This window comes from Halyomorpha halys, unplaced genomic scaffold (genome assembly GCF_000696795.3).
Source record: "Halyomorpha halys isolate HHAL.00 unplaced genomic scaffold, Hhal_1.1 Scaffold1791.1, whole genome shotgun sequence".
In the NCBI taxonomy this organism is placed as follows: Eukaryota; Metazoa; Arthropoda; class Insecta; order Hemiptera; family Pentatomidae; genus Halyomorpha; species Halyomorpha halys.
This window is the reverse complement of record NW_027105162.1, coordinates 372,597-387,530: the sequence shown is the minus strand read 5'-3', so window position 1 is coordinate 387,530 and position 14,934 is coordinate 372,597. Positions and strand designations below refer to the sequence as shown.

Here is a 14,934-nt window from a genome sequence, read left to right as displayed (position 1 = left end):
TATTGTGATCCCTACGAACCATGAAGAGTGCCTTGTTTATTATTTGAGGAAGGAAATACTATTTCATGAACAAGGCTTATCTAGAGATAGAACACGGTTAATATCCACGCTCAATCACATGGTTTCTACCATTCCTAACCAATTTAAGGGTCCGATAACAACTTGAGGTAGATCAGAAAATAAACTTTTGATCAAAGCAGAACTGGAACCTGGGTCAGTTTTTTATGTTCGTTAAATTTCAGACCTACATAGATTTAATAATAATAAATTTTTGTTATTTAATTTCTCGATTTTTTAAAATAATTTATATTCTACTGGTTAACGAGTGTAATGAGTACCAGTTATAGTTATCATCTTCTTAAAACCATCCAAGTATATCTCTGATACTATCTTGTTATACGTTTTTGTGTGGTTATCTTAAGTCAAACTTCTGCTTCTTCTATAAGGTGTTGTGTTGTGTGACCAACCATAAAGACATATTTCCAAAATATTTCTTTATTAAAGATACTTGTAAAGTTTTGAGGAAAAACAACAACATATATGAATATTATGCTGTATTTTACAGAGTATTTTTCCTTACTTTATTAAAACATTTTTGAGTCAACACCTTCTTTTTATAGATATCCATGATTCTATGTTCCTTTCTTAATAAAAATATCTGAAAAAAAAATTTTTTTTATTCGAAACTAATCATTTTACAACTCACTGTTATTGTTACAACTTTCGCCCATTATGTGTGTTAACTTTGATATCATTATTTTTTTATTTTTTGTTATATTCTATTTTACCTTTACAATCACCTGATGGGACGTGGACCATTATCTTGTGTGCGTTCGTTAAACGAATCCCTTAAAGCTATTACTAAAAAATATAACGCCGGCGACAGATTTTTTAAGGCCCTTACAAACAGCAAACGCCGCTCTGATACAGGGGAACTTTATGGAAATAGCCCGGCCACGATAAAGGGCTTTTGTATATATTGCAGGGGGGCCCGAGCCCAAACCACATACACAGGACACAGGTTTTCATTTAGTCACTTTTCCTTTTCAAAATGTAACTAAACGTCCTGTTTTCTGAATGCTCACTAACTCATTCAGGGCCTTTGAGCTCATTTATCGTTAAATTGATTCGTTAACAGAATCCGAACTTTATGAAATATGCACTAAGCTACCCTAATAATCGTATATACAATTAACTAAATTATGAATGAATAAACATGCGTAACTAAAGGGGACTTTATACTATTTAGCCAAAAAATTAATGCTTCATGGCTTAGACATCTCGAAAGTATTTTCAATCAGAAAAAAAATTATTCAGGTATTCTAAACTACTCAGTGATGGTTGTGACGAGATGTATCTATAATGACACCTTGAATTTTATTATTTATTAATGTACTAATATCATATTGTTGATTTATGGATTTAGGGTGTAACTCACCTTAAGCAACGTTGTGTTCTTAAAACTAATAATTGATGCATTATTTTTTTGATTGAATAATATATATATATATATATTAATAAATTTTTTATTAATGCTAATTATTCGATGTCGAATTATTCGATTATCTTTTGCATAAGGTTGCGAACTCCTAAATATGCATGAGTTGTTAAATATGTAGGATTATGAAATTGTCAATTTCATTTTAATAGAATATTCATATATATTGTGACAGCATCAATTGAATGCAGTAAAGTTACTTAAATTATTATTAATAATCTCTGAAATCTCTAGGTTTGTTATTCTTTGTTATATCTTTATAATAATAATAAAACTTTAATGAACCCGAAGGTTCTATGCTGATTGCCACAATACCACTAATTGTTCTCTGTTATATCTTTATGACATTTAACAATATCTATAATAAATCAACCCTTCATCCTAGAACCATCGCGTAAGTCAGAAAAAATATAATAGATATTCTATAAGAAGTCATCAGAATGATCCATTGTATTATTTTATTTTTCATATATATTACATTTTATAATAATCATATTTATTATTATTATCGAAGTATTAAAGTATAAGCGAAAATAAGCCATATTGTCATTTAAAATTGTTGAAAATATGCACTTTTTTATTATAATCAAAAACTAATTACTAAATTTTCAAAAATTATTTAAAGAGTACCTAGAAATCCACATATTAAACGGCAATTAAAAGAAAATATCGATATTTCTAAACTTAAAAATAAATATTTAAAAAATAAAATACAATTGTGATTAATATTCATAATTATCTATTACCAAGAAAAAAAATTATAATATTAGCCTTCTAGGTGTTAATTTCTCTTGTACTCTAGAAGCTAAATCTATATTTTATTAATTTTTAATAACTCATAACTAATTATATCCACTTACGAATAATATATTTTAAACATAGAAAATAATCAAATTTAATATCTGTTAATTTCAGTGCCCTTCAAAAATTCATATCGTAAAATGAAACTATATTTTAAATTTTTATTGATTAAAAAACTCATTAGTTTCATATTTCGTATAAACTTGGGTGTTTGAAAATATTTCAATAAGATTACATTGGATATTTGATGCTATGATATATAAAATAATAGTAATTATGATACATAATTAAAAATTCTCTGAGTTATAATAAGGGCAACTGTGGGGTATTTGTGAACCAGAAAGGCTAGCACACAACGACCACTGGTAGTGACAGGGACTTCATAGGTCAGATCCTTTCTGATAGCAAACATTTTTTTTTAGGGCTCTTCTCTTCATAGCCCCTGTAGAATTGAAAAAAGAACATGAAACTGTCATCAACTTTGGTTTTCCTCTTTTCTAACATTTATGTTAGTTTTGATCTAGGCTGGTTTTTAAGTAGTCAGAGCTAATGGAAAATATATAAATAAAACAAAATTGATGCTAGGTTTTAATCAACCCCTCCTGCACTATCACATTCTCTTTCAACATAATATTTATTTGTTTAAACACTGTTGCTTATGATTATAAACTGAATAAAGGTACAATTTAAATTTAAATAAAATATCTTCAGTATTTAACTAACTTATTTCTGCAATAGAAATTTTTTTTTTCTGTTTTTAAATTTATAAATAAATAAATGTTCAAAAATTACAACACAAGATTTTAATCTGAATAGATACAGTATAAAACTTTATTTTTTATCTCTAGTCTAGAACATGTATAATAAGAATGATCGAAATTATAAGTTTTCCTTGGTCACATTAATTATCGATTAAATTTCACTCATTTACTCATGTAAATATATTCTCATTAAAAATTGCCGAAATGTAAGATGTTTTGATTTACGTTTATTGTTAGTAACAGAGACCGAAGTATTCCCATATTTTTAACAATTATTTTGTTCATTTAGTTATGCATTAACGTCAGATATGAATATATTTGAAATGAATAGTTCAATTAATTAATATTTCAGTAAAACATAGCCATGAAAATACCCAGTGTATTGAATTTTCCCTTCTTAAAGAACACTGATGATAATGTAGTTTGTTTGACCTAAACTATAAACTGTATCTGTTATTGACGTATAAAAATATATTTTTCATGCTAGAATTAAAATTAAACTATTCATGTCTTATAATTATATTCGAGTTACGGTTACAAATATAATGTTTGCAAAATAATAATTATATCAATAACAATTACTTTTTCATATTTCTTATTTTAAAAAGTTTTCTTATACTTGAAAAATTTAAACAAATCTCATAAAAACAAATTATTGATGTAATTCTATCACTATTTAAAAAATATATATATAATTTTGTAAAAAAAAAATGCAGCTATTGTTCCTTTCTCTCGTTTGACAAATCGTCCTGAATATACCATCACGTTTAATTCACTGCCTATGCAATATCTCACCGACGTTTCGAACTCATTTTTTATTCAGAACCTGGTCTTGTTTATACAGTTCGTTTCGACTGTTCTGCATTAATTCTTATACTTCCAAGAAAAGTGTTTGTTTGACCTAAAGTATAAAGAGGGGCCTACGAGAGTTTTTTAAAGGCGGCCACACTGAAGACTCTGTATAAATTATTATCTGGTGTGAGCTTGAAAAGGCTCGAGTGGTGGGGTAATCTCAAACTGGGTCAGTATTCCCACAAGCTATATTTTACATTTAGTTGTCAAACAATTTTATCGCCACAGCTGTGTAATATATAACTCCAATTTAATGACTGTTATAGTATCAGATATGAAGTTATTCTACAATATGTGATTTTTGAAATGGATAATAAATCAAACCACAAAATTATATTTTTGATTAATGACTGCTGAAATCATATGATCAAATAATACACCAAAATTTAAACTAAAATATACTTATTTTACAAATACAAATTTATTTTTATATTTTATTTATGAAACTTTACTTTTTCATAATGAAAAAAATTGTTATGATAATGAACCCTAAAGCACAGGAAGTACTTTATTTAGAAAAACTTTAAAATCTTCTATAATAAAATTATCAAGAGAAGAAATCAATTCGAACTACATTCTATTTTATGTTGATCCACTGTCAGATATATCATATATTTATATTTTTAACTTTTTATTTTATATATATTTAAAATATTTAATGAGGTTGGCAGGCGTAACAAATAATATTAATTAAATGACATCGAGCTGGTTCGTGGTGATTAAAGTTTCGTTAATAAAGCAATTAAATATTCCTCCAAATTTAAATTTGTCACTCCATTTTATTTATTTATTTAATAATCATTTTCAACAAAAAAAAATGCTTTGTATATTATAGTGAAGGAAAATGGAATCTGAAAGCAATTAAAAATTTACAGTTTTTATTTATTTGTAATTCGATGTTTTTTCTCGATAAAAGCTGACAATTTTCTTAAAAATACTTACTGATTTGGTTATTTACAGTTATCTTTTAAATAATTTATTCGACTATTATGCAAGAAAATTTAAAGTTTTTTTTTCTGTACATTTATTAAATAATTTAATCTATATTTCTCTCTGAACAGGAGACATTGATGTAATCCTAATAATACAATAGGAATTTATTGACATAACAAGTCAATATCTTAATTTATTGAAATTAATTGTGTGTTATATAATGAATTTCGATGTATATAAATACCGCTGTATTATGAGGGCTTAGCTGGCGATAAAAACAAATAATAATAATAAATTAATAAATATAATTTAAAGAAAACTCACTTCGGAAGAACAAAAAAACTTTTTTTTGTCTACTAAGAGAAAAAAATGAAAGATCATTTGTAGTCTTCATTTAAGTTATAAATATCTAAAGAAATTATTTTAAATTAATCTAATTCATTTATCTTCATCATATATTAATGTACATATAACATTTTTTCGGAATACATTTTAATTAACACCTTATATATAAGTTAGATAAGTATTAGAGGTTTTTCTTTTATACAATCCGGATTAACCAAATCTCACTCGTTACCGGCGATTTCTCGGGCCCAACTTGAACAGATAAGTGGGGTTCTACTGTATAATAAATTAGCCACACCCATCTCCCAATATTCTTGAATGTTTTTAGTTAATTGATGTATTATCAGCTCGGATTAAAAAATATTATATAACATTTAATTTATTGGAACGAATCCAGTTATATCAACTGTTGCATAATCCAGAGTGCCCTCAAAACCCTATGCGATAATTTAGATAATCCAATGATCATGATCTTGCATTTATAAATGCGTTTATGAAATGTACATGATAATGCAGCTCGTAAAAGATTATAACCGTTTCTTTATTAATTACAATGTTTATTTACAAACTATAAATTAGAATGAATGTGCTGTTGAATTCGGATTTACTATATCCCAACACCGGTAATTCCTAATTTTCGCTCCTCTATTTTATATTATTACTAGGAAAGGTGGTTTTAATCCCCACTCCTTCACTCTCTCTCTCTCTTACTCATACTCTCTCTCCGTATTTTCTCACTCACTCTCACGATAATATTTATATATTTAACTTTAATGTTGTTCTTTTTTTATGCCTCCTAATTTTTAATTCATTATTTAAATTATTGAAGCTTTAAAATTATTTATACTTAAAAATTCAAAGTCATAAAAATAGATAGTAAAAAAATCCCCTGTTCATTCTGTAGGGACTACTGCACTCATCCTCCTAGACAACGGAGGTTGTGGACGGATATTATTATGAAGATTACTTTTATTTATATTTTCTATATCTCTATTATTCTATATTATATTACTATTATCTATAGTATCCTCCCTCACTTCACATCTGCAATCCGTATTAGACATCCATGCTCCTCTCAAAACCCGAACCTTACACCTTACGCTGTCCAACTGCACCTTGGCTCACTTCGGGAATAAATCCAATCATGATACAAAAAAAAAGCAGCTAGACGCAAATTTCGTCCGATCCACCTGTCTGCAGAGTATACAAATTTTAAACTACTCCGTATTGCAACCCAATTAGCAGTTCGACGTGCTAAATCCCTTCACATTCATCGTACCCTCTCCAATGCTCCCAATCCCAAATTCAAGTGGAAAATACTCCAAAATTTATCCCTACCAGAATCCAATAACCTCAGCTCTATTCCAATAACACATGAAGATCTCAAGAACTATTTCACATGCCATGCTACTGATCCATCATTCTTTCCTTCTTTCTAAATAACACCTTCAATCCAGAACACTTCATTTTTCCCAACATATGTTACGAAGAACCACCATTCTAAGATCTCATAGATTCCTGTTAAATTGATAAAATCCCGTCTTCCAGTCCTTATTCCCGTACTTTATCATATGTATAATTTTTCTTTTCTAAATTCCACATTTCCTTCTCATTGAAGAACCGTTTTAGTTCGACCATTAAATAAAATCCCAAATCCTTCTTCACCTAATGACTTCTGCCCTATTTCTCTCCTTTCTAACCCTTCAAAACCGCTAGAACGCCTTGTTCAAAACCAACTCTCAAACTTCTTAGAAGAACGTTCCCTCATCAGTCCCTTCCAATCCGGCTTTCGACTTGGCTATTCAACACAATCCGAGCTCCTTGAAATAATCCACGACCCCCAGACTGCCATGGAACATCAAAACCTAACTATCCTCATCCTTCTTACCAAACTAAGAAATCTTCCTCTATCCAACAGTGCTTTGCGCTGGTTTCAATCCTTCCTTTCCGATCGTTTCCAGTACGTAGTGGTTTCTGATAAACCTGCATAAGGAATGACTCGACCCTGTGGTATCCCTCAGGGTTCATCGCTATCCCCCATCCTTTTCGGTATTTACATCAATCACCTTCCCATCCTTATCCGACATTTTCAATACCAATTTGTACGCTGATGATTTCCTCCCCCCCCCCCTCATACGTAATTAAATCAAAACTTAAATTAATTAATTTTTTTTTTATTTTCCTACTTCTACTTTTTTAGTTGGGTTCATCTGTAGAGTGAATAAATCATAAATGAATAAAATAAATCGCACCAGAAATGATTAGTGCTTATAAATGAGATTCTACTGCTCTGATTTTATTATTTATAGTTGTCATAAATTTTTCATTGTTTAAATAATACATTTATTTAGATAACAGAAATTTTAATAAAATTGGCCGGGAGTCCCATCCTGATATGGCTGATATCTCTCTCCCTGATACAACCTTTCATTTATTATTAATTTATTCCCCATTATTTTTATAAGTTATTGTTTAACGTTTTATTGAACATTTTCCATTAATATAACCAAAATTAGACTTGATACATAAGCTATATAACATAACTTGTACTTAAATTATGAATTGGTATAACTTAAATATAGGCTTAGGGTAGGAGCTATACTACTACAGAGGCAAGAATAAGTAATTTATTATATAGAAAGTTTTAATTACATTGATTGTTTTATATTTCTTCTACAACTACTAAATCATATTTTTACTGTACTATTTCTTTTTTAGTTATACTTAAATATAGACTATTCATCTAAGTAACTTGAAAATTATTCCTAATTATAATTGAATATAATTATTAAACTTTTTTTGTTTACTTGTTACAATTATCATCTTTCATTTTCGTCGAAAATTCAATAAAACGTGGCGATGACTAATTTCCTAAGCATCTAACAAAGATTAGTAAATTTGATTTTTAAGAGTCAAACAAATATTAAGAAAGCGATGATAACACTCCTTTATACGATTTATGTATACAATAGCGGATTTATTCAGTATTTGTGGCGGCTTACAGCATTGAAAGATATAATGCCTGGAGGGCTTTATGGAAATCGGTATAGGGACGACATACTTCGAGGCTAAGCCGGCACCAGAGAACGGCGATACCACGGGCCGCTCCCGGTGGTAAATAATTCTGATAAAAGGTTTGCCGCCTTACTGGGGTAGTTTATCTTTAAAGGATACCTTTTCAAATTAAAATACTGTGGGCGAGGGGCCCTACCGTGTTTCCCCCACCGACTAAACCCCCAACGGTCATACAGTAGAAATTATTACCCTCTACTTGGGAAGCAAGCAAATTACTCCGTTGAAATAAATTATGGAAATTTTATGATTCTTCGAAGATGAAAAATGGTAATTTCGTTAGTACATTACTGAAAAAGGGGTTCACTATTTTTCGGTAAGCACATTTTTTCCTCAATTATCCGTCTGATTGAAACAATATATCATTTAATTAATCACTCACTACGACAAATATTTTAATTATAATCTGATAAACATAATAAAATGTTTATATGCATTTTCAACCCTTACTTAATTGCAATAAAAAAAAAATTTACACAAGTATGTTTATAAATTAGGACAACTTAAAAACAATGCGGGCTATTCTAGTTTAAACGAAATTTCGGGTGATAAATATGTTGTTTTTTATTCATTTATAAACAAAAATGATGTTAGTGATATTTATTAAATTAATTACCAAAAAAGATTATTTATACGATAGATATTACTACTGTTTATGTTGAATGTTTTTTTTGTCAGCCCCATGGGTGCATGGGGTTGATATCATAAGTAAAATGGGTTGAATCTTTTTCTGCAATCTGTTGATACATCATGCATGTCGAAAGTATCAATTACAACCTTACTTGTAGAATTGCAATGTTATACATAAAGCGAAAATAAACTTGAGATTTAAAATTTTATAATTGTTTCTAAAAATTAGTTCAAACGTGTCTGAAAACCATAGAAAGAGAAGGTAAACAAAAAAATCAATCTCGTATTTTTACAAGAATTATGGCTAATTATTTATAATTGTAGTTAATTACTTGGGATTTTTTTCGACAATTATATATATATTAACTTTTAATAATTTCTTAAAATGATTATTAAATACGGATTGTTATATTAATCAGGTAGTGTGATGAATAGAAACTTTCATTATCGAACTAAGATTTTTTTATATTCTTGGACGTTTCTGAGTTTCGTTTCCCCATTTTATGTTTTGTTTTTTTACATTGAATTCTTATTCGTCGGATAATTATCTAAAGTCAATTTACTGAAATTATTTTTATACATTTCATATATTATAAACATCTGTGTCTAGGAGTTTCATTTTTATCTAAACCTTGTCATGTCTGGGCACCCAGAACCATCAATAAATTTAAAACAATGCAATGCTTAGTTTAGGACATGAAAAGTTTTTCATTTATTATGTTGTATCTATGGAGTTCAGGTAACGTAGAATATAGCTTCATCCGCTCAAGTATTTTTGACAATTATGCTTTTACAAAATTCATACGCGTAAAATAAGATATATTATGCAATAATATGTTCTATTTTAATGCAAACATTTTTTCTAAACCATAAATACTATGGATGTAGTTAACATGCCACACATCTATTACCAGGATTATTTATGAATAAAACTTCTATCATACCCAATTATGAGGTTAGCTTCAACTTGTTCGAAGATTTCATCAGCCGCTACATTAATATGTGAAGATGGCACGTCGGTGATATACCACGGCACTTATAATCATTGTTAATATACTATTGAAATAACATGATGGGGAACCAGGTAGAATTCTAAAATAGCTTGTGCCTTATTATTTTCGATTTAAACTTGTATGGGCTCGCTCATATCTTTTGGTAACGTTTAATATTTTATCAATTCCTTTGATTTACTCCGATTTGGAAATGTCACAGTCTTCCAAACCATAATGTCCAATATATAATACTCTTACACATACTAAATACGCTTTACTTTTATGTACATGTGTATGTGTGTAATTAGAATATTAAGTTTGATTCTTTTTTTTTTATAAGAACGTATTATTTTTATAATAATTTTTTTTAGTGAAAGAAATATTTTTATTTTTAATTTTATAATAATATAACATTTTTGTCAATGCCTGTCAAAAGTTGAAGACCATTTTTTTCTTTAAAAAAATTTAAAATGAATAATACGTGACTAATAAAGTTATTCAAAAGAACAACTTATACAGAAGAAGTACTTGCAATAATAATAATACAATTTTAGGGGGGACCTAGTGAATAAATTAGTGAAGAATGATTCTGACACGACTGGTCACGTGGCGACAAAGTGAACCTAGTATTTTTGGAGAAAAGGAAATTTTAAATTATTTTTTTGATGGATCAAATTAAGAATTTGTATCTTAATCTATTCAGTCAAAAAATAAATACGACGTTGTAATTATCCTGAAAAAGAGAACGTTAAATTTTATTTTTAGTCAAGTTAGTGGAAATGTACTTATCACTAATGTAAAGTGAGCGATACAAATAAGAAACAGCTTACGATCTGTTTTTTTATTTGTCAATATTGTGTTTATAGATTAAACGTTTTTTTTTTTATTTTATTTATTTATTTATTTATTTTTTTAATAGTTCTTAAATAAACTTCTGTTCTGGTGTAGTAGCAATAGTAGTAAATGATTAAGAACAGTGTTCAAAATTTATGTGTAATAAATATGTATAGCAACAGTTCGTCCTTTTAATCGTTACCCTAGGTCAATAATTTAGTTAAATATTTAATCAGACAAGTTCAAAACGTTTATAGGTAGACGTTACCATCTTCTATGATGTAACTTCATAAAAATATTGGGGTCGAAGTGGTTATTCCCTCAAACGTCGTTTATTATTAACGCTGGCCTCAATGGCTGGAGTAGTAAATGACTCAAGTTTAAATTGAACCGGGGTAACTTGAAGGACCCATGTTGTGTACATAAGTCAGATAGGACAAGATATTCTTGAGGATTAAGTCTTAGTTTATAAGCTGTCCCTTGGCTAATGTGTTCTCTCTGTTTACAGTTAACCTCACCGGCCCCGGGAGAGTTGATATGTCATCTTTCGACCTTCTGAAAGTTCTTGGGACTGGAGGTAAGCCACATCTGTGTATATTTATACATATAGTAACTAAGTTAATGATTATTGAACGTATTCGATAACAATAAAAATTATTTTTCGTGCCTGGAATACTACAATTTAACAAAAGATAATGAAACAGTACTGGAATTGGGAAAGATCGAGCGGTCTCTGCTTTTCCAGTCAGAATCAGATATTTTTCTTTTTCTTTTATTTATTCACAAAATCCTTAAAAATAATTTGTATCTATCTATTGTTTTTCATGGCTAATAATGAGAACTGTTTATTTTTGTCAAATTAAGAAAATTAAAGATGCTTTAGAGGAAGATTTTTTTTTAAAATTGTCATTTAGGCCCTGCCTGACTATTTTATGATGATGAAACCTATTGGAAATTAAAGGCTCTGTACATTGACATTCCGAGTTTAATCAAAATCATTAAAGTCGTTTTTGAGTAAATCGAAACAATATGAAATTCTATAAAAAAAATTGTGATTCTATTAAGTTTTGAGATTTAAGAAAAAAATATACATATATTTATTTGATTATTTAAATCGTGACTTTGTTTAATATAACCGTTATTTTTCTAAATAGTTTAATCTTCATCGTTATTATTTTAAGTATAGAAATTTCGATTCCATATTGAATTTAATAAATACACGTTATCTCGATAAATTTAAATTATATACAGAACTTAATTTTTCCTCAAAATTAAATTATACTGTTTTCTGTTTCCTTTCTTAGGAGAAAATAAAGTGTTATTATTAATTTGTTAAATTTATCAAACTTTTATGACATTTACTCACAGTAAAATAGTTTATTTTTTTTTTAGCCATGAGATTATTTAACGATGATGTTATCTTTATAAGATATTTGTAGTTTCTAGAAGGTTTTTGCCTTTTGATCAATTAGAACAGTTAATTTTGTAGAAACTTAATTTACGGGGTGCTCTTGAGCGATTCAATGTATTCACAGTAATTTTTGTTGAAATTTGAATTTTGAAAGTTGCTGTATTGGACAAGTCTCTACAAAGTGGTGAGTTCTTTGTGGTGTAGTTCTGCTATTAGCATGATATGTGGTCTAGCTCAAGAGATTATTCTTGGGCGGTTCATTATTCACCGAGTTCTTGGAATCGATACTTATACTATTCTGCACCACAAAGTTTTTTGAGCTATAAATTTTTTATAACGTCTTTCAGAAGACTAAAAAGATATTAATATCTTGAAGGCATAGTAGTTTGTAATTAGCAAGTTGAGCATTTTGTCCAATTATAAACTTAAATTAGTTGCTATACACCTATTTTGAGGAAAGAATTTTTTTTTTATATAAATTGAATTTCTTAGTTTTTTTACATTATAAAAAAATATAAGAGAAACCATAGTAAACATTTTATGTATATATAAAAATTAAATGATTCACTCCCCAAAGTTAAAGATAATGTTCCTTCCAACTATGTGAAAATAAAAGAAACATAATGATATAATATTTGTTTTCTTTTTATAATTCTAAAAAATAAATAAATAAATAATAAAAAAAAGTCTTACGTTGCAGTATAAGAATAATAGTACAACATACATTAAATTTAGAAAAGGCAAAAAAAGTTATACGAAAAAAATTATCTTATAAACCGATACTGAATGGTCTCTATACTAATATCATAAAAGAATATAATAATATGAAATTAACGATCTGCAAAAATAGTTTAACAATATAAATTATAATAGTAAAAAAAATACATAATTTGTAAATAAATATAACCTATTATTTAAAAATATATAATGTACAGAAGGACGGTGACAACAAAAATAGAGGGAAGTACCTAGGAGTATTTAAGATTATTGTTTAATACCTCAAGTAATGTATATTTATTCCTACGATTTTAACTCGCTAAATGTTTATTTATAAATATATAAATACATTTTTCTTTGTGTAGGTTTTTCATTATAATTTTTCTATTATAATCGCCTAATATTTTGGAAGATTCACAAATTAAATACAATTTTTATTATATGTAACCTAACAATGAAAACAAAAATTTAAAGCCTATCTAGATATATCAATATTAATATTTTTAATTTGACAGATATTTTAAAATGTAATTTTATTAATTTGTTTTATGGAAAACAGTGCCTTAAAAAATAAAAAAATAACATAGTCTTGTAAATTACAGTGTGTTCAATTTAATTAATTAATTGTATTATAGTGTACAGTTAAAATTTGTTTGATCTGACTTCATTTATTTGATAATTACTTTTATGAAAATAATTAAATTTCAGATCTGAAATTTTTGTATTATAATGTTGAATGAAGGCTTTTCAATATTCAAATCATATTTTTTCCTACGTTAAATAATTCATGAATATAATTGAAATTTATCAAATCTTTGATTGAAGTTTTAATTAATTTTTTAAAAAACAGGGACTTGGAGCAGTTATGGTGGTCCCATGTGACCAGTGGCGACCGCATCACTTTCACAAGGGAAACTCACTTTAACGTTGTACAATGTAAACCTATTGAGAGTTTCTGCTCCGTCAACCGTGCTTGGAAAAAATTCTCCCCGTCAGGAATTTCGCAATAGGGAAAAGAGATGTATTGTTTTATTGTTTATAAAGGGGAGGGAGGTAGCATTTGGTGTCAATCTTTTAACAGTGCTTTGCCTTTTCTGTAACATTTATGATTTGTTTCATAACTTTTTATGTTTTCGAAAATCCAGTATCTTTTTGTGGTTATTAACAGGTATAAAATATGCTCAAGGTTATACCTTTAAACCTTAAATGTTTAAGGTTTTTTTCCCGAAATTATATATTTAAACCGAGATACTAACGAAGACTTTGTTAAGAATATCATTAAATTGCGGTGGATTTCATTGAAAATGGTAATTTGCATTGTCTCAAGTCATTTGTGTTACCATGAAAAATATTATATAGACATATTTCTCCAAAAGAAAAATATTTTATTTCTCATTAAAAGTTAGGGCTGACAGGTGGTTAAGGAAGTCGGTACTTATCTCAGGCCGACGATTATGTTGTTTTTACTAAATTTAATTCTCTGTAATCTTGATTATGATTTTAAAAACACCTGGAAGCGATGTTTTAATTAATTCAAAGTTATGTCTAATTTATTCGATTTTTTATGTCATATAGAAATTTTCAAAAGTTTCTTTTCAGTTTTATTGTCCGCTGGTTGTAATCCATTGGTTATTTCACTGATTATCGTTAATAATGCTAAGTACATCTTTAAATATTATTATTAATACCATAGCTTACAATTATTTATTGTAATATCGTGTTTAATTTATCTAAATGTGTGTAATTAAAAAAATAAATTATTATATATTTCTAGATTTTCTCCATAATTCAAGGTTGGATATGTGTACCTCTTTTATTCTCCATTTGGTTATGTCAAGGAACTATTGCTAGAAAAGGGGTTCAAGATACTCCGCTTAGTAACACTTCATCTTCTAATTTACTTTGATATCTATTTCTTGATGATTTTTAGAATATTTAAGACTTTTTATTTATAAAAAATCTTTGAAACATTTCTTTTTTAAATTAACCGTTTTTTTTTTGTTTTTTTATATATATCAAATATTCCATACTGAGGTTTTGGAGCCGATATAAACCAACACCTTTGGATTTCCAATTGATATAACAAAT

At 27.8% G+C, this 14,934-nt stretch overlaps 1 protein-coding gene across 1 annotated transcript in view; it reads left to right on the top strand.

Moving 5' to 3' along the window:
- Window positions 1–14,934, top strand: part of LOC106690643 (ribosomal protein S6 kinase alpha-5) — a 161,883-nt gene that overhangs the window by 23,151 nt on the left and 123,798 nt on the right. Inside the window, exon 2 of the mRNA XM_014436147.2 lies at window positions 11,227–11,295. Coding sequence (XP_014291633.1) covers window positions 11,227–11,295 — 69 coding nt within the window. The remainder of the gene's footprint in view (window positions 1–11,226; window positions 11,296–14,934) is intronic.